This window comes from Dipodomys spectabilis, unplaced genomic scaffold (genome assembly GCF_019054845.1).
Source record: "Dipodomys spectabilis isolate Male_0828 unplaced genomic scaffold, ASM1905484v1 ptg000496l, whole genome shotgun sequence".
Taxonomy (NCBI): Eukaryota; Metazoa; Chordata; class Mammalia; order Rodentia; family Heteromyidae; genus Dipodomys; species Dipodomys spectabilis.
Genome location: NW_024871173.1, coordinates 238,597 through 257,309, shown reverse-complemented (window position 1 = coordinate 257,309; position 18,713 = coordinate 238,597). Strand labels below are relative to the sequence as shown.

General features: G+C 59.0%; 1 protein-coding gene across 1 annotated transcript; it reads left to right on the top strand.

Moving 5' to 3' along the window:
• Positions 1 to 4,090: 4,090 nt before the first annotated feature.
• Rnf187 (ring finger protein 187) lies at positions 4,091 to 18,634 on the top strand. The gene is made up of 8 exons (XM_042669530.1): positions 4,091 to 4,187; positions 4,306 to 4,445; positions 6,063 to 6,171; positions 6,676 to 6,728; positions 10,452 to 11,138; positions 12,555 to 12,647; positions 14,277 to 14,498; positions 17,566 to 18,634. The coding sequence occupies exons 1-8, from the start codon at positions 4,091 to 4,093 to the stop codon at positions 17,647 to 17,649; spliced, it is 1,485 nt and encodes a 494-aa protein (XP_042525464.1). The 3' UTR covers positions 17,650 to 18,634.
• Positions 18,635 to 18,713: the final 79 nt, after the last annotated feature.

The following is an 18,713-nucleotide window of genomic DNA, read 5'->3' as shown; positions in this document are numbered from 1 at the left end:
AGCCGGGCCTGCGCGCCGCCGCACCGCGACCCGCACGGGCCGGGAACCCCGCGTCCCGTGCGGGCGCCAGAGGCGGGGTCGGCTCCCGTGCATGGAAGGGCGGCCTGGGGGCCGGGGAGCCCGCGGCTGTGCTCCGCCCCGGGGCCCCGTGCCACCCGCCCCGTCCTCGAGGGCGCCCTGGAGGCCCCGCCCCGTCCTCCCCGCGTCCGCACTCACGGTTCTGAACGCCCAGTGGCGGCGGCGTGGCTCGGGCGGCAGAGCACCAGCCCAGACATCGCCGGTGCCCGGGGGCGCCCGTCCCGGTCAACGGGGCTCCTTTGCTTTTCCCCGGCTGGGTGGGGGTTTGGGCCTCACGGCCGCGCCGCACCTGACGGCTTCGCTGAGGTCGGCGGGGCGCAGCCAGCCCGGAACAAAGCGAGCCAGGCCCCGTCTGTGACGGCTGCGCCTCGTTTGCAAACCATCTTCCAGGGCTCCATTCTCACTTTGTTCTAAACATTCTGGCAGGGGTTTGTTTTTCTTGTGCTGGTTCTGGGACTGGAGCTCAGGGCCTGAGCACCGTCCCTGACCACTGTTGAAGGCTCCTTGGTGTTGGGGGTGTGGACGCAGGTCCTGGGCTGGCTGTGGACGGAAGTCCTCAGCTCGCAGGTCCTGATTGCAGGCCCAGCGGGGCCTCCGGCGCCGGCTCTCTGTTTCTTGAAATGGTTTCCTCCGTGTGATTAGCAGTGGCCTTGAGTGACGGCGGCTGGGTGCAGCAAATCTCGCTTCTGGTGGCTTAAACCGTAGACAGCAACGTTTTCAAAACGCTGCAGGTGAGCACAGGAGTCCTGCTGGGTCCCTCCCCCTTTCCATCTGGGAACGCGCAGGTCATTAAGAAGCCATTTTGTATTGATTATTTTTGGCACACAGAAAGGGTTTTTAGAACGGAAATGTTTCGATATTTGTGTGCATGAAGACGACGACAGACAAACCTAGGTTTATGTGAATTCCACACATAGATGCATTTTTTTTTTTTGGTTGGTCGTGGGGCCTGAACTCTGGGCCTGGGCGCTGTCCCTCAGCTCTTCAGCTCAAGGCGAGCGCTCTACCACTTGAGCCACAGCGCCACCTCCGGCTTTTTTCTTTTTGCTTATGTGGTGCTGAGGAATCGAACCCAGGGCCTCATGCATGCAAGGCAAGCGCTCTACCACTGAGCCACCTTCCCAGCCCCACACAGATGCATTTTTGAAACTAGCTTCTTATATAGACGGTGCCACCAAAAAACCAGAAGTGGCTCAACGTGGTAGCGCTAGCCTTGAGCAAAAGAGCTCGGGGACAGCGCCCAGGTCCTGAGTTCAAGTCCACCACTGACCGAAAGAGACAGACAGACAGGATAAAAGCTGTCTATTTCTGTTCAAACTTTCATCTCTTAAGGTTTCTCCCGGGAAGGCTTGGTATTTTCAGGCATCAAGTAGAATCAGCATTCAGAAGCAAGGGTTCTAGAGGGTTCCTGTCTTCTCAGTAGGAGGAACGCCGGGTCAATTTCCAGTGCTCTTGAGTCAAATTTAAGTGAATCATTGAAAAAGGAAATTTTATAATTCGGTTATTCTCTTTTGCTTCGTTCCTGTCTAGAAATTAATTCCGGAGACGGCGGTCCCGCCGGCCAGCCAGCGGGCTGTGGCGATCGTCTGCTCCACGTAGTATGTTTGGAGATGGACTCAGGCGCGAACTACAGCCGCACTTGTCCAGAGGGGGAGCAGGAGATCGGATTGAGCTCAGCTCGGCCCAGGCGCGGCGCGGCCCCGCGGGGCGCAGCGGAAAGCGCACCCGTGTGAACTCCGCGGCCGGCCGGCCGTGCGCGCCTGCGCCGTGCGCGCAGCCCTGGCGGCGGCGCCCAGACGTTGCGGGGAGGGGGGGTGAGATAGCGGCTTTAGTTAGCGAGGGGCCGAGGGCCCCGGGCCCCCGCTGCCGTCTCACCGTGGACGGCTCTGGACGGTGCACAGCCCGCTGGCTTCTGGGCCATGACCCGGAGGCCACGGCTGAAGGAACAGCTGCGTCCCGGCTCCTATTACAGTGTACGGGACGGACGGACGGACGCGGGAGCCGCCGGCCGTGGCCCGCGCCACCGAGGCCCGGGGCGGGGGCGGAGCCGCTCGGCTCCCTGACTCCGTTTCCCGGGTTGGTGCGAGGCCCGACCGCGCCGTCCGTGGGTGATCGGTGAGAACGCCGCCCCGCGCCCACCCCGCCCCGCGCGGACCGAGCGGCACCCAGGCCGCGGGCCCGGCGTCGCCGCTCACACGCACGTGCGCACACACACTGTGGGGAGAGAGGCCGCGGGTGTGGGGAGGGGCGGCGCCGCTTGCTCACGCACGCATTGGACAGAGACGCGGGTGGGGGGACCGGGGAGGAAAGGTGGAGACGCCGCCGGGCATCGGGGCGGCGCGACCCCGCCCCGCCGGACGCGGGATCCGGTGCTGCTCCTCCAAACGCACCGCACCAGCGACCCGGGCCGCGCGCTCGAGCGCCTGCGTGGCCGTGGAGCTGGGGTACGTGGTGCCGGCCTTGGTGCCCTCGGACACGGCGCGCTTGGCCAGCTCCCCGGGCAGCAGCAGGCGCCCGGCCGTCTGCACCTCGCGATGTGATGGCGCAGCGCTTGCTGTAGCGCCAGGCGCGACCCGTGTCGGGGTGCACCTGCTTCAGCACCGTGCACACGTAGATGGAGTAGCTCTCCTTGCAGCCGCGCTGGCGCTTGTTGCTGTCCTTCTGCGCCTTGGTGACGGCCTTCTTGGACCCCTTCTTGGGGCCGGGCCGGAGCGGGAGGGCTCCGGATCCGGAGACAGCGCCCGCACGAACCGCGGCACTGCCAAGGACGGGCTGCTTCTCAGCTCTATATTCAAATGAGGGCTTGAAATCCGTAGTCTTTGATTGGACGCCCTGGGACTAGGTATGTAAATAGGAGATGCGGGCGTCCTCTTGCGATTGGACCGCCGTCCGGCCAATCCGAGCGCGCCTCGCCGGACCGGCGCCTGGACCCGGCGTGCTGGCGGAAACCCTTTGTTTGAAGGCGGAGGCGCCCGGCCGGGGCCGCCAGCCGGGACGCGGCGCGGAGGGAGGGGCGCCCGGTGCCACCTCGGACCGCGGGCTTCGGTTCTGAGGCGGATTCGCGGACTCGTTCGCTCGTTAGGCGGGGAGAGGCGCTTGATGCCCGCTTAGCGGAGAGGCCGAATTGGCCGAGGCATTTACCCCGCCCCCGCCCCCGGCCACGCACTTGTGGCGGATTCAGAGCGCGTCGCCCGGCTCGCACGGAAATAGGATGCGGGCGTGTTACGGTTCACTCACGACCAAAGGGGCCGGAGGCCGGGGCGGGGCGGCCGTGGTGCGGCCTCCGGGGCGGCAGCTGCCCGCGTCCCGCCGTGACCGCCCGGGGACCGGCCCCCTTTCCTCCCCGGAGCAGCGTCCCCGGCCGAGGCCACAGCCCGGGTCAGAAGCGTCCGGAAGGGAAGCGGAGGACGTCCCAGGCTCGGGCCGCTGCCCAGCGCGTCTCGCTGCGGGAGTCTGCCCTTCCTCCCCGTGGCGCTCCGCGGGCGGACGCGACTCCCGCGGGCTCCTCGCCGCCCGGCCGCCTCCGGCCCGGGCCTCCCCACCGCGCCGCCCCTGTCTGCGGGCATCGCCCCCCCCCCCCGGCCCGACCCTCCCCGTCCGCACCGCCCCTGTCTGGGGGCATCACCGCCCCCCCCCCCCCCAGCCCGGGCCCGGCAGGTGCGCGCGCAGTGCTTGGGAAGCGAGCACGCCCGGCGTCAGTCGCTGTCCTCCGGTCCAGCTCGGCCCGCTGCGGCCTGGTGAAGCTTAAAATCGGTGAAGGGCGGGCGGGGACTCGGCCCTCAGAAAGAGGAGGGAGCCTCAAAGTGTCCTCCAACAAATACACAGAAAAAGTACTTCCAAAAGATACAGACACAAAGGGAAGCAACGGGGAGCAGAGGGGCGTCGTGTGAGGAGAGCAAAGGACCCGCGTTGTTAACACGCAGCCCTCGCACGTCAGTGGGAGGAGGTTTCCAGAGTGGCCTAAGAGTATGGCAGAGAGACGTGCGCCACGCGGAGGTCACCAACGCTTTAAATGCAGGTTAACACGGACACTAAAGGAGATGCGGACGCAGCCACGCGTGCCGGGAAGCGCATCGCCGCCTCTGACTGCGGGAAGCAGCGAGCCCGCGGTGCGCACCGGGGCTTTGCGCATCACCTTTGCGCATCGCCGCCTCTGACTGCGGGGGCGCAGCGAGCCCACAGTGCGCATCGCCTTTGCGCATCGCCGCCTCTGACCGCGGGAAGCAGGAGCCCGCAGTGAGCACGGGGCTTTGCGCATCGCTGCCTCTGACTGCGGGAAGCAGGAGCCCGCGGTGCGCACGGGGCTTTGCGCATCGCCACCTGACTGCGGGAAGCAGCGAGCCCGCAGTGCGTACCGGGGCTTTGCGGTGTCTTCTTTGATCCAGAAATCTCTGCCATGTGTCCATCTACAAAGGAAATAACCAGGCTGCAAACAAAGCTCGTGCTTCATCCACAGAGCTGGTAATAAACAATGAGAAATGAGAGGCCTGACCAGCCGGTACTGGAGTATTGTAAGATAGGCCACGGCTCACCGTCACGGTGGAACATAATGAAATCACTAAGCATTTTTAAGCTATTTAACAAGAGACCCTTAAGTGAAACTATTAAGTACAAGGCTCTGAACGCATCTCCCTGGGCGCCACAGCGTTACCACTCACCCCTGCAAGCCAGCCTTCCAGCTCCCAGGACAAAAGGCTTCCCAACAAGCCCTCCTGCCTCTCCCGAGCTCCCCACCCTGGACCCCTGCCCTTCTGTTACGGGCCTTCGTCAATGCAAACACTTCTCTGAACATCTGTGCAAAGACAGAAGAGGTTTTTCATATTTTCTTAACTTTCTCAAAAGATAACTCTCCATCGACATCAACACCTAGCTGTACCTCCTCTGCTGATTCAACCAGCTCTGAAGACGTTTCGCTGTTTTTCCAACCCCTACCTTTATGTCTGAAAGCCTCTTTTCTTTACAGCATGTAATGGATACTCAGCTATTCCTTGAATGAATAAATGCGTAAATTAGCAGTATAAATCCAATTCTGACAAAATCAAATTAGTGAATTCTGTTCTAGATAGATTATAACATGCCTTCATTTCTTGTATGTATTCTGTTTTCTCATATTTTGTAGAACAAATTTATGACAAGCTTACTTTTATGATGAGGGGATATTAAACAGAACTATATTGTTCTTCCAGTTTAACTGACTCCCAGATCTGGATTAGAGATGCACCTGCTTGCCCTGGGATAATAAATGAAATTCAGCTGTATGATTTCCATATATTTTAGAAACTATTTAGGACCTGTGGTGAATCTGCTTATTCCTCCTCTGCATCAGTGGCATCTGGTGTACAGCACACTGAGCTAAGAACCGCTGTGCTGACCATCGCACCGAAATGGCTCACCAGTAGACCCGGCCTGCTGGCCCTGAGGTCTCTCTAGGGGGTGGCTCAGAGTTCATTTTAGATGTAATCTGTAGAAAAACCTGAATTTCCAAGGCCAACGCTTCTCAAACCTCCCTCAAAATATTCTTGTAAATTCACCATCTTGCAGGATGTTTTTTCCTCTTCAAATTGGATCTTTTTCCAGAAAAAAAAGGACATAAATGGCTTTTCTGTAAACTTTTAAGCATGCCTCTGCTGCATAGCCAGCAGTTCAGCAATCCCAGTTTAATAACCCCAATCATATCCCTTAGAACAGCCCCTCCACAATATAGTTCCTCCTGAAATATGCGGTTAACTTAACAAATATTTTAGGGTGCTCACTTAGGCCAGGTAACCCAGTTCCCAAATGTTTAAGTCAATTTAACTCTCATAACAGAGTTCAGGGCATATGAAGGTTTCTGCTTGTTCAAACCGTCCAGACTCCTGAACCACCTTCTAGGCCCACTTGTGTGGGTCCATGGCAAAATCTAGTCTTCACAAGAAATCCTGGTAAGTCAGCGGAACCCTGTAAGATGTCACCAGTTTCCTCCTCAATTTTCCACTCGTGCCCAGGTGATGTCCGGCTGTGCCGGCAGTGGATTCCCACCTGTCCACGCTGTGTTCCCAGTGGAGCCCCAGCTGTCCCCACTGCAAGACCACACTGACGTGGTCTACACCTACGGTAATGATCCTGAGTAAAACCTTACTGTTTTATGTTTTAGTCTGTAGTGTGTTAATGCCATAAACCTTGATATTTTATAAAGTATAAAAGTAAATTGAGTTATTTGTGTCAACACTAACAACAAACTGAGAAGTTGTTAAGGAAGTGTTCTTATGCATGCTTGATTGATAGAATCAGTCATGAACGACTATCAGAAGTGCAAGCTCACAGTTCACCACAATCTTACACAAAAGTGATAGAGGGGTTGTGCTTAACTTTCAGGAAACCCTCGTTCAATCCCAAGCATTCTGCCCCCCTTTCCCCATCCTCCACAAAGACATCTGCCCAGTTGCTGCCCAATCAGCTTCAAAAATCATGGTCATCACTGTTTAAAAAGTTCATATATTCTTCCTCATTGGAGTGTCTCAAAACTTTTGCTCACCTCGGTCTCTCTGAACGTTCTATAGCTTGCAGTCATACACAATTTCTGTCATTACCAAGTACTTTTTGCAGTCCCTCTGACAGGTACTTGTTTCCTCGTGGTGCTGAGGAAGAAACTTAGGGCCTTCACATGTCAGGTACGTGCTGAGCCATCCAACTCAGCCATCCATTTGTTACTCAGCTCAGCATTTGTTACTTGGAATAACAAAGCCTGTATGTTGGATGGACTGATGAAATGCTATAGGGCAAAGAAAGTTTTCCTTATGAGAAAGAAGAGAGAATGGGAGAGAAGGAAGGGAGGGAGGGAGTGGAAGGAGAGGGGTAAAAGCAAGCCCAGAAGCCATGGCCTTAGATACAGAGGGTAGATGGTTGTGTTTAGGAGTCACTTAAAAAAGGTTCAAGTAACTGGGCGCTGGTGGCTCACGCCTGTCATCCTAGCGACTCTGGAGGCTGAGATCTGAGGATCATGGTTTGAAGCCAGCCTGGGTAGAAAAGTTCGTGAGACTCCAATAAACTCAGAAAAAGCAGCAAGTGGCACTGTGGCTCAAGAGGTAGAGCGCTCGCCTTGAGCACAAAGCAGCCCAGGGCAGCGCCAGGACAGACAGAAAAAAAAGAGGTTCAAGTGATTAAATTCCTTAAAAAACACAAAACAGTAACAACAACAAAAACAAGCCGCAAGCCGTCCCCCTGCTGTCCCTCGCGGCCCCGGGGACAGGGCGGGTGCAGGGCCATGCCCGGGCCTGCGGGCTGGGTGAGCAGGACTCGCTCCTTTCTAGGAAGGGTGGGCCAAGAAGCCAAGTTCTTCCAAAACTCACTCAGGCTGTCCATACTGACCAAACACCACCACGGTGGAGAACACGAGTGTCCACCCTGCAGCCCCGGCCAGGGGCCTGTCCCCAGCCCCAACTCCAGCCCCGCCCCCAGCCCCGCCCCCAGCCCCAACTCCAGCCCCGCCCCCAGCCCCAACTCCAGCCCCGCCCCCAGCCCCAACTCCAGCCCCGCCCCCAGCCCCAACTCCAGCCCTGTCCCCAGCCCCAACTCCAGCCCCGCCCCCAGCCCCAACTCCAGCCCTGTCCCCAGCCCCAACTCCAGCTCTGCCCCCAGCCCCAACTCCAGCTCTGCCCCCAGCCCCAACTCCAGCTCTGCCCCCAGCCCCAGCCCCTGCCCCAGGACTGTGGACTCCAGAGCCAGGTAAGCCGGCTCTCCCCACAGGACACTGCCGTGCCCTGGAACTCTGTTGCAAGAAAGCCGTGGCCAGATGCAGCCCCTTCTCCTTGGAAGCCATGAGCCCAAATGAGTCCCTCTCCCTTGAGGTTGCCAGGTCTTTGGCACTGTGGTATCAGCATGGAGATGGACCATGCAGGCTTCTGACCGTCGCGGGGATCTCTGCAAGTGAACCCGGGGAGCCCAGGCGGGTGCTGACCTCAGACACAGGCAGGCGTTGGGCCACTGAATCATCAGGCTCTTCTGCTTGGCCTTATTTATCTTCCAGCAGTCGTTGGCAACGCCTGCGGTGGCCGCCTGACACTCGATCTGATTGAGCCCAGACATCTAGAAGAGGGGGCTGTTTTCCAGTGGAGAAGGCGAGTGGGCCTCTGGAGACAACTGCCTGAGTGTGAGCCAACCCTGAAGATCTGGGGCTGGGAAGGCTCAGGAGGGGCCACGGCCTGCCTCGAGCCGCCAGCAGCCACATGATTCCCACCTCTGCAGACACCATTCCCAAGGCAGAGGTGCCACCCACCACCGAATGGTCCCACACATCCCACACATTGGGTTTCCTAGAAATCTTATTTGTGCTTTTTTATTTCGGTACGACACAGATGTGAATGGGAATAGATGCAAATCAATCCATTTGTGTTTTATACTTGACTTTTAAACCAAGGGAAAATCTGAACAAACCCTCTAGTATCATTTGCTTGTACAGAACTTAAAGGTCACTGATTTTGAGCTGGGTTCTGGTAGTTCATGCCTGTAATGCTAGCTACTCAGGAGACTGAGATCTGAGGATCAAGGTTTGAAACTAGCCTAGGCAGGAAACTCTAAGACTTATCTCCAATTAATCTCCAAAAAGCTGGAACTGGAGCTATGGCTCAGATGGTTGGAGTGCTAGCTTTGGGGAGTGGAGAGTCGCTCAGCACCCAGGCCCTGAGTTCAACCCCAGGACTGGTGCACACACCCACTCACCCCACTTGTTTTGGAGTCCATGCAGCTGAGTGATATATTCTTAACTTCCCACTGGCTTTGCTGTGGATGACATCTGTGATGTATGGGTTATGATAGGAACACTTGACTAGGTTATTTCTCAGGGACTTGGAGACCAGTTCTGTAGAAAGTACTGACTCTTCATTTGGGCCTGCAAGTATCCAATCAGTAATTGTTTGCCATTCGGAGGCTGAAATTTCTACCTCAGGATGCTAACACTGCTATTTCTGTACACACAGTCTATGAAGAGTCATGAAGACTGACTGCATGTGTGTAGATCACTGATTACTCCAAAAACCTTTACCCTGCCCCAGACGCCCCTATAACTCAAAGACCCTAAGCTTGGAGAGGTGGACCCAAGACTTGTTCTGTCTCCACATCTTAGCCCCATAGTAGACAAACCTTTCCCTTCTGCACACATTGTGCTATTTATGAGGATAAGGGAAAAAGAATGATAGTGTGAACAATCAGAAAAGGCATCACACCTATCTATGGAACCAGAATAAAGAATCTCAGTGAAAGCTGCTGACGACAGGAGGTTGGGAAGAGAAAAGACGTACCTTGGAAGGTGGGTGCCAGTGGGCGAGGCTGTGTAAGAGGAGGGGGCCGGAGGAGGAGCATGGTCATCGTAATTTATGAGAAGGCCTGGAACACATCGCACGCAGGGGTGGAAATGGCAGAACCCCCTGTGTGAGCACCAACGCATGAATGCATGGCGATGAAAGGGAGGCGTGTTGCAGACAGACAGACGCTGGTCTTGGCCTGGGGAAGGCTTGCCTGGCTCACTCAGGGCTCGAAGGCCGCAGGCTCTGGGCGCTTCTCCCCAGGCGGCTCCGTCTCAGGACCCGGGATTACAGCGCGCGCTCGCGGGACGCGCACCTTCCATCGCAGCTGGAGCTCAGGACCCTGAGCCGTGTCCGCGCGTGCGCACGCGTGTGCTCGGGTCACGGAGCACCCGACTCAAGCCGATAATTCTCCTTCCTCAGGAGGCTGAGATCTGGGGGGTTGAGATTTGACGCCAGCCTGGGCGGGAAAGTCAAGACGCTGGCCGGACGGCGCACGTCCCCGGGGGAGGGGAGGGGGGTGCGCGTCCCCGGGGGAGGGGGGGGGTGCGTGTCCCGGGGGGGGTGCGCGTCCCCGGGGGAGGGGAGGGGGGTGGGCGTCCCCGGGGGAGGGGGGGTCCGGCCGGCGCGCGCGTCCCCGGGGGAGGGTGCGTGTCCCCGGGGGAGGGGGGGGGGTCCGGGCTGCGCGCGCGTCCCCGGGGGAGGGGAGGGGGAGGTCCGGCCGCGCGCGCGCAGCCGCGTGCACCTGGCGGTGCCCACCCCGGGAGCGCGGGTCTGCTCTCACAAAGCTCGCCCGCAAGGAGCCGGGCACGCGAGGTGGATCTGCGCGGAACAGGGACTCGCGAGGAGGCCGCAGGCGGGAAAGGCCCGACGGGGACGCGGGCTGCAGGGGCGGCGCAGGAGCCGGGCGCGGCTGTGGAGGGGACTCTCCCGCGAGGTCCCGCCGGCCCCGCCCCGCGCGGACGCGGCCCCACGGAGACGACGCTCAGGTCCTAGCAGCTCACAAAGAACGACCCTCAGACGGTGGCTCTCCAAATGACTAGAATGCTGCGTCCCCCGGTGTGAGATCCGTGCGCGTAAAGCGATCTCCGGTAGGATCTCCCCGTGAGGAAGAGACGCCCGCCGGCAGAGCCGCCAGCGCGCGCGGCTCTCGGCTTCCAGGACCCCGGAGGGGAGGCGCGCCGCCGGCAGGGCTGGACCGGAAGCGCGCTCGGAGGCCGGGACCCCGCCCTGCCCACACGCTTCCGGCGTTGGCGTAGGCGACGTCGCCGACGTCGTCCCGGTCCCGGCCCCGGCCCCGGCGCGCCGCGAGCCGTCCCGAGCGCTCGCCCCGGCCCGCCGGCTCCCCGGCGTCCTTCCCGCGCCGCCGCCGCCGCCCCGCCGCCCGCAGCCCTGGCGCTCCCCGCCGGCCCCGCCGAGGCCGCCTGCGCCCTGTGCCAGCGCGCGCCCCGCGAGCCCGTGCGCGCCGACTGCGGCCACCGCTTCTGCCGGTCGTGCGTGGTGCGCTTCTGGGCGGAGGAGGACGGGCCCTTCCCGTGCCCCGAGTGCGCCGACGACTGCTGGCAGCGCGCCGTGGAGCCGGGCCGCCCGCCGCTCAGCCGCCGCCTGCTGGCCCTGGAGGAGGCGGCCGCCGCCCCGGCGCGCGATGGCCCGGCCAGCGAGGCGGCGCTGCAGCTGCTGTGCCGCGCCGACGGGGACCCGCTGTGCGCCGCCTGCCGCATGGCCTCGGGCCCGGAGCCGCCGGAGTGGGAGCCGCGCTGGAGGAAGGCGCTGCGCGGCAAGGTAGGCCCGGGCCCCGCGGCCCCCGCCTCCCCGCGGCCCCCGCCGGCCTCCGCCTCCCCGCGGCCCCCGCCGGCCTCCGCCTCCCCGCGGCCCCCGCCTCCCCGCGGCCCCCGCCGGCCCCCGCCTCCCCGCGGCCCCGCCGGCCCCCGCCTCCCCGCGGCCCCCGCCTCCCCGCGGCCCCCGCCTCCCCGCGGCCCCGCCGGCCCCCGCCTCCCCGCGGCCCCCGCCTCCCCGCCGGCCTCCGCCTCCCCGCGGCCCCCGCCTCCCCGCGGCCCCCGCCGGCCCCCGCCTCCCCGCGGCCCCCGCCTCCCCGCGGCCCCCGCCGGCCCCCGCCTCCCCGCGGCCCCCGCCTCCCCGCGGCCCCCGCCTCCCCGCGGCCCCGCCGGCCCCCGCCTCCCCGCGGCCCCCGCCGGCCTCCGCCTCCCCGCGGCCCCCGCCTCCCCGCGGCCCCCGCCGGCCCCCGCCTCCCCGCGGCCCCCGCCTCCCCGCGGCCCCCGCCTCCCCGCGGCCCCGCCGGCCCCCGCCTCCCCGCGGCCCCGCCGGCCCCCGCCTCCCCGCGGCCCCCGCCTCCCCGCGGCCCCCGCCTCCCCGCGGCCCCCCTGGCCCCCGCCGGCCCCCGCCTCCCCGCGGCCCCCCTGGCCCCCGCCGGCCCCCGCCTCCCCGCGGCCCCCCCTGGCCCCCGCCGGCCCCCGCCTCCCCGCGGCCCCCCTGGCCCCCGCCGGCCCCCGCCTCCCCGCGGCCCCCCTGGCCCCCGCCGGCCCCCGCCTCCCCGCGGCCCCCGCGCCCGGTCCCCACCTCCCCGCGGCCTCCGCGCCCGGCCCCCGCCTCCCGGCCCCAGCCCTTCCCCACCGAGCTCCCCAGGCCCTCCCCTGTGGCACCTGCTGTTGGGCAGAAACAACCCCGAGTCCGGCCGAGGCTCGGGGTGGGGGGAGGCCAGGTCCACGGTGACAGGACAGAGGCTCCCGCGTCTGCCCGCGGGAGGGAGGGAGGGAGTGGCCGCCCGGCTCGGGGCCTGGCCTGGCCCCGGCACGGGACCTCGGGCGCCGCGTCTGGGCTGCCTCCCGCCGGATGTGGTCGGCGGGCAGCCTCGCGGGGCTCCTCCCTGGGGCGCAGGGACCCACGGGCTGGGGAGTGGGAGCGGACCGGGCACGGCGGGCAGAGTTGATGCGGAAGGGGCCAGTGTGGGAAGAGCTGCCTTGCTTTGTCCTGAGACCGGGACCCTCCAGGGCACCGTGCTGCTTGGGCCACCCGGAGCCCCGTTTTTGACAGTGGCAGTGGGAAGCAGAGACTGTTCACTTTGGGGTTGTTTATGGATTGACAGGTGAGAGGCCACGCAGCCGGCCAGCTAGGGGCATCGGGGCTTCCGCTGGCCTTTGTGCTCCGATCTTCCCCCTCGGTAACCAGCTTTTCTTCCAGGAGAACAAAGGGTCGGTGGAGATCATGAGGAAGGACCTGAATGACGCGCGGGACCTGCACGGCCAGGCCGAGTCAGCCGCCGCTGTGTGGAAGGCAAGTGGAGGCGGGGGTGGGGGGGTGGGGGTTGTGTCACCTGGATGCAGCAAACAGACCAGGCAGCAAAACAGGGTACCCACCATCCTGGTTGACTGGAATAGGAGCTTTTGGACGCCAGGGTATTTTTCTAGTGTGTTTATGGGCTTTTCCCCAAATAGAATCTAACCAAAAGTGGGCAGGGATCTTCACATTTTATATTGGGGGATTTGCAATGTTAAATCTTTTATACGTAGTGCTTTGTAGTACCTTTTTTTGGGGGGGAAGCAACAGTACTGGGGTTTGAATTTGCCAACCTTATTAGGCAAGTGCTCTACCACTTGAATTATTCCTACCATATACTGTTTGGCTTTTTTTTTGACATTCTAAGGGAAACAAGACAAAATTTCTTCTAGGGCCCTTGACTGGGTTGAGAATTGAGTTGGTATAAAGTAGATTAACAAGAAAACAGTACTTGCTCATTAGCTCTAGTTTGCGTGGCACACTAGTCCTTCGAAAATAGACCCAAAGATGCAGTTAAATTCCAATCATTGTATACTGAATTGGGCAAAGAATTGTGTGTTGAGCTGACTGCTGGTGTCTCGTGCTATAATCCCAGCTGCTCAGAAGGCTGAGATATGAAGGTCTGATTCAAAGCCAACCTAGGCAGCAAAGTCAGAGACATCTCCAATTACCCAACCAAAAACCCAGCCTGGTGTAGCTCCAGCGGTAGAATGCTAGCTGAGAGCAAAACAGCTGAGTTAGAGGTCGGCCCTAAGTTCACACCCTGATGCTGGAAGTAAAGAGGCAAATATATTTGAAAAACAACTAAGTTATGTCGGGAGGCACAAAAGACAGTTATTTCGACAAGGTCTGTGCAGAATCAGCCTTACTTCTCTCCTCAGTGATAAGAACATCAACTCTTTTGGTACAAGCAGGAATACATTGATTTGTGTTGCTGTAACAAAAGCACACGAGACTGAATACTGTATAAAGGAAGTGGGTTTCTTACCTTGTGGAGTCTGGAAGTCCAAGGTCCAGTGTCTCCATCTGTCTAGCTTCTGGTAGCATATGTGGACTACGCTGGGGGACCAGCCTTACTCTCTCTGACAGTTTATCTTCTTGGGAATCAGCCAGGATCTTGTGGCATTCATTCTTCTAGAGGATCTTCCCGATGACCTAACTCTTTCCAGAGGTAGTTCAGGCTCTTAAAGGCCACACAACCTTAGCCTTGCCACGCTAGGGCTAAGCTCTAGCCCAGAAACCTTGAGGGACCATAAAAGAGGGCACCTTTCACATAGGAGTTTCATTCTTGCTTTAAGAAATAGCAAGGATCAGACCTTCTTAAGCCTACTATTTTTGTTTTAATGGCCTTTGTTTTAGAATACTCAGGCCGTGTTTTGGGGCTATCAAACTCATAACTTTATGTTTCTTTTTTCCTTTATAAATTTTATGTTATCGTAAAGATGCTGTACAGAGGGGTTACAGTTACATGAGTAAGTGATGAGTACGTTTCTTGCGGAACATTGCTTATAACTCTCTTGAAAGCAGACGGCGTTCTCTTCCCAACTAACAGCAGTGGTAGTAGGGACTGTGGTTCAGGGTGTCCGCAAGGCCCAAGGATACGGTTTTTTGTTTCCTCCCCCGCAGGGACATGTGATGGACCGCAGGAAGAAGGCCCTGACTGATTATAAGAAGCTGCGGGCTTTCTTTGCTGAGGAGGAAGAGCACTTTCTGCAAGAGGCTGAGAAGGATGAGGGCATCCCGGACGAAGAGCATGCCGACCCTGCTGAGCGGTTCCGGTGCCTGCTTCAGGCTGTGTCAGAGCTGGAGAAGAAACACCGAAACCTGGGCCTCAGCATGCTGCTGCAGGTACCGGGCCACGGGCAGGGTGCACTCCACACCGCCGGGAAGCAAACGTCTGGGGTAGGGAGTCATGTCGGCGAGGCCTATAGCATGGCCGGCCTTCTGCCTGCGTGCCTCTGGGGCTGGATTTCGAAATGGGTGAGTGGTTGAGGCAGACATTGCAAGCGGATTCTGAGGTGAGGAAGTTACAGAGTATTCCCGGTCTTCACCTGGGATGGGATACGTAACCCCGAGCGAGGGCACTCGCGGGGCCCAGCGCCGCCTGGCTTCTCAGGACAGGAGACACCAGACCCCTCCTGGGGTCAGCTCTCCCCACCCTTTGCCCAAGACGCGCATCAGCTTGTTAGGGCTCTGTGCACGCCACACACACCAGCACCTCCCTGTCTGCAAGGCGCCCCTCCACCCCCACACGCATCAGCCAGCTCAGCCATCCACAGTAGTCGTGTGGTGGGGCCCTGAGCATGGAGCACCGGCCTGGGCTCACGTCCGAGGTGCCCGGTCGCCTGCATTCTGGGTTGGTTACGCCGAGGGCCGTAGCTAGCTCTGCCTCTCTCTCCCTCTTTCTCACTGTCTCTTTTCTGCTGTCTGTCTCTATCTCTTCTCACTGTCTTTATGTCCCTCTCACACCATGTCTGTGTGTCTGTCTCTGCCTCTGCTTCTGTGTGTCTGTTTCCCTTTCTCCCCTATTTCTGTATGTCTCTGTGTCTGATGTGTCTCCTTCTGCCTTTGTCTCTGTCTTCCTGTCTCTTCTCCCCTGCAGTGATGATGCTGAGCAGCAGGCGGGTCCCCAGTGGAGCACAGCTGGCCTGCAGCGGCCCCGCCGCACCCCTCGGGCCTCTGCCCAGCATCGCCCTCCACACTGGACAGATGCTCATTTCCGTCAGCACCAACAGCGCGTAGGCCGGAGGAAGTGTCGCAGGTGCCCCGCCTTTGATCATCCATGTAGCTCTCCGTCTCAGCAAAGTGTTGTTTTCCATGTTCCCTGAGGTGTGAATGTATTCCAGGCTAGTCCTAGGACTCCCTCCCCAGTGTGCCCAGCCTTCCTCGAACCCGTGCACCGAGGTCCCGGCATTGTCTTTGTTGAGGGCCTAGTAGTCACCGGTGTCAAAAGAACCAAACTGCATGCCTTTCCATGGTGCCCAGGCCAAGGCTTGCTTGTGGGACCTCCCTCCATGGGTAGGAAATCTGGGGCACACCAGCCAAGGTCACATTAGGCTCTGGGATGCAGTTTTAACCTGGCCTTTTGGGGAAGAGAAAGTGAAACATTCTCCACCGTCCTGAGTGGCGTCCCGTCCTTTGGAGATTTGCTCAGAGCTCGTCCGCCGGCCGCCCCGCCCCCTTTCTTCCTGGCTTGTGCCTGGGTAGTCTCTGCTCCTTCTTGCCTCGTGGGAGAGGGGCTCTCTTTCCCAGCACCGGAGGGAGGGGTGTCCCCCCCCCCCCCCCCCCAGCTCTCACCGCCCTGGTGCTTCACCTTGCTGTATCTTTGGCTTTTCCTCGCTTCATGTTTTCTCCAGTAAGTGAATTTCACAAAATTTGTGATGTAGCCGTAGTGTGGTTGCCTGCAGCATCGTTGTGTGTAGATTATCTAGTCCAAGGGATGAAAGTCCAGCACAGGTGGTCAGAAACGAGTTCAGGGATCACAGACGCAGGCACGTTTAGACTCACTGTTTCAGGGATGACACCTCAGTGGGTGACTGTTTTCTCCAGGACCCCCCTGGCCTTGAGTGAGGACTGAGTCTGACCTGCCCCCACCCCGTGGTCCGGGGTCTTAGTGCTGAATAAAGTGGGCTTGCGCCAGCCTGTGTGCTTCATGCCCTTCCTTTGGTGTCTCTGTCCTCGTCTTTTACCCTGCCTCTGGCCCATTTCCAGTGTTAATGTTCAAAAGTTCTCAGTGATGCCTTGTTAAAGTATGGTAAAGAGTCTTTGCTCGGGACCACTGAGACAGGTGTGGTGGCCACTTGCCCGTGGCCCCGTGGTCAGCGGACGGTGTGGGCTCACCTCCAAACACAGCCAGAGATTAAGATGATTGACCCGTCAGAAGTCGGGTCTCTAGATGACCCACCAGTAGACTCTCTACTGCAGGCAAGACGGGGTGGCAAGGCATCTTTTGGGGACAGCGGGAGAGGAGGGACCCCGGCAGATGTATTAAGAGGATGAGAAGTTCCCTATGCCTGGCAAGGGTGAGCTGCAGCCATCAGACCAGGAGCGGCATGAACAGAGACGCAGCTGGCAGGAAGCGGAGCAGCTCTGGCTTCCCACTGAGTGTTTCTGACAAAATACGACCTCCGAAATCAGAAAGGCTTAGGTGGGCTGGAGATCAAAGTTAGAAGTCTGTGTCAGTTCTAAGTCGGCTCTATGCCATTCTACACGTGGCAGACCTAAGGGATGTACATCAGACTCTGAGAGGCTGTTTTCTTGGAACCTGTGATTGGCATGCCCTGTGGATCTCAATAGTGGCTAAGGAAAGCCCTCGTAAATACCTCTGTAGCTCCTGAGGTGTGTTGAGCACTCAGGAGCCCTGTCCCTGTGACTCCAGCCAGGTCCAGGAGGCCCTGCGTGTATCCCAGGCCTCTGCCTGCTGGCTGCTGGAGTGATCTCCACTTCAACCCAGGTAGTGAGTGGTAGCAGCCTCTACTGTGCTGTTTCCAGGATTCAAATGTATAGCCTGATGAAGTGTGGCGAGGCCTTAGTATTTTCCTATGCTGGCAGCCGGCATTGACCTCCCCTTGGATCTGGTTCCAGTGGAAGAGCACTGGCCCTTTCCCGTGCTCAGAGCCCTCTTGGTCCTCCCCTTCCTCACTGCAGGGCAGTCAGCCCTCCCCCGGGAACTGGCCAGCCTTGTCCTCACCCATTGCACCATGGGAAGAACTGACATTCTCCGCTAAATCACGTTAGCGGCAGATTCTAGTGTCTCTGAGGCCTGCTTGCCGGCTCATGGGTGACCCTCTCATTGCGTCCTCACATGGGAGGAGGGTTGAGGGGCCTCCCTGGGGTCCCTTTGGTAAAGATGCTCATCTTACTTGTGAGTCCTTGTCCTTGTGATGGCATCGTTTTCTTCCTAATACCATCACAGGGACAGGAGGAAGAAGTCAGACATTCAATTAAAGCAGAAGCCAAAAGGCCGAGAATCCCAGAGAGAGATGCTCCAATTTATTAGATCTTTGAGAAACAAAAAATGACGTGCTCCTAGGAGTGAGTGGCATCGGGAAGGTAGAGATAAAAAACGCCTTCTCCCAGCCTTACTGCCGAGTGCGCTACACCTGGCAGGTTTTGCCAGATTTTAAAGTCAGTGACTCAAGAACCCAGCAATTCCATTGTGGTGTTTTCTGAAGAAATCCTCTTCAGTGCACAAGGTTACGGTACATCCTGTGTAGTTCCACTATTGGAAGTGGTGGTACACAGGAGCAGACATCTACACCCTGTTCTGGAGAGGAGGAAGGTAAATGGGAGGAGACCATGGGGTAGGTCACACCTCTGGGAGGGATAAACTGACACAGCTGCATAGCGGGACTGCAGGGCGCCATGTAATGGAGACACAGGGCTACCGTTACACCTGCATACACAGCAGTCCATGTTTCAAAAAGACACTATAGGCTGATCGCCAAATGGCAAGAGAAATTTGGAAGAAGACTAAGACTGAGGGCATGAGTTGGCTCAGAACAAGAAGGAAACAGGCCCGCGGTGGAAGCGCCCTACCTTGGGCCTTCCTTTGCTTGTCTGTAGGAAGCCAAGTTCTAGGTCAATTTAAGTCTGACCTAGTTTGGAGTTTTTGCAGTAGCACCTTACCAAATCTCCGGGAGTAGAGCTAGTGAAAAGAGCCTTCAACGTTTTGTTTTGGGAACAGTAAAATGGTGAGCATACTGGAACAGGTTTGCGCCCAGTCCAGTAGATTAACAATGAATGCAGTGACCTCTTAGCATCCACAGGAACTGGTTTTAAGAGCAAACTCTGTGCCCTCAAGTACGTATTTAAAATGTCATTATTATTTGCATGTAACCTGTACACATCTTTAGTTTTGATCATCTCTAGAATACTAATATCTAATGCAATGTAACTGCTGTTTAAATCGCTTTATATTGTTTAAAGAACAATGACGAGAAAAGCCTGTATGTGTTCATTACAGATGAATTTTTCTCCAAATATTTTTGACTTATGCTTGGTTGAATCCACAGATGAAGAAGACCCTATAGACACAAAGTGAATGGTGAATATGACTTTAGT

Excerpts from the sequence above, each read along its gene's own strand:
- Rnf187 (XM_042669530.1), top strand. The coding sequence starts at position 4,091 with ATGCAGGTTAACACGGACACTAAAGGAGATGCGGACGCAGCCACGCGT. Across the intron at positions 6,729-10,451 it reads TTAGGGCCTTCACATGTCAG|GATCTCCCCGTGAGGAAGAG; the intron begins GTACGTGCTGAG and ends GATCTCCGGTAG. Across the intron at positions 11,139-12,554 it reads GGAAGGCGCTGCGCGGCAAG|GAGAACAAAGGGTCGGTGGA; the intron begins GTAGGCCCGGGC and ends CTTTTCTTCCAG.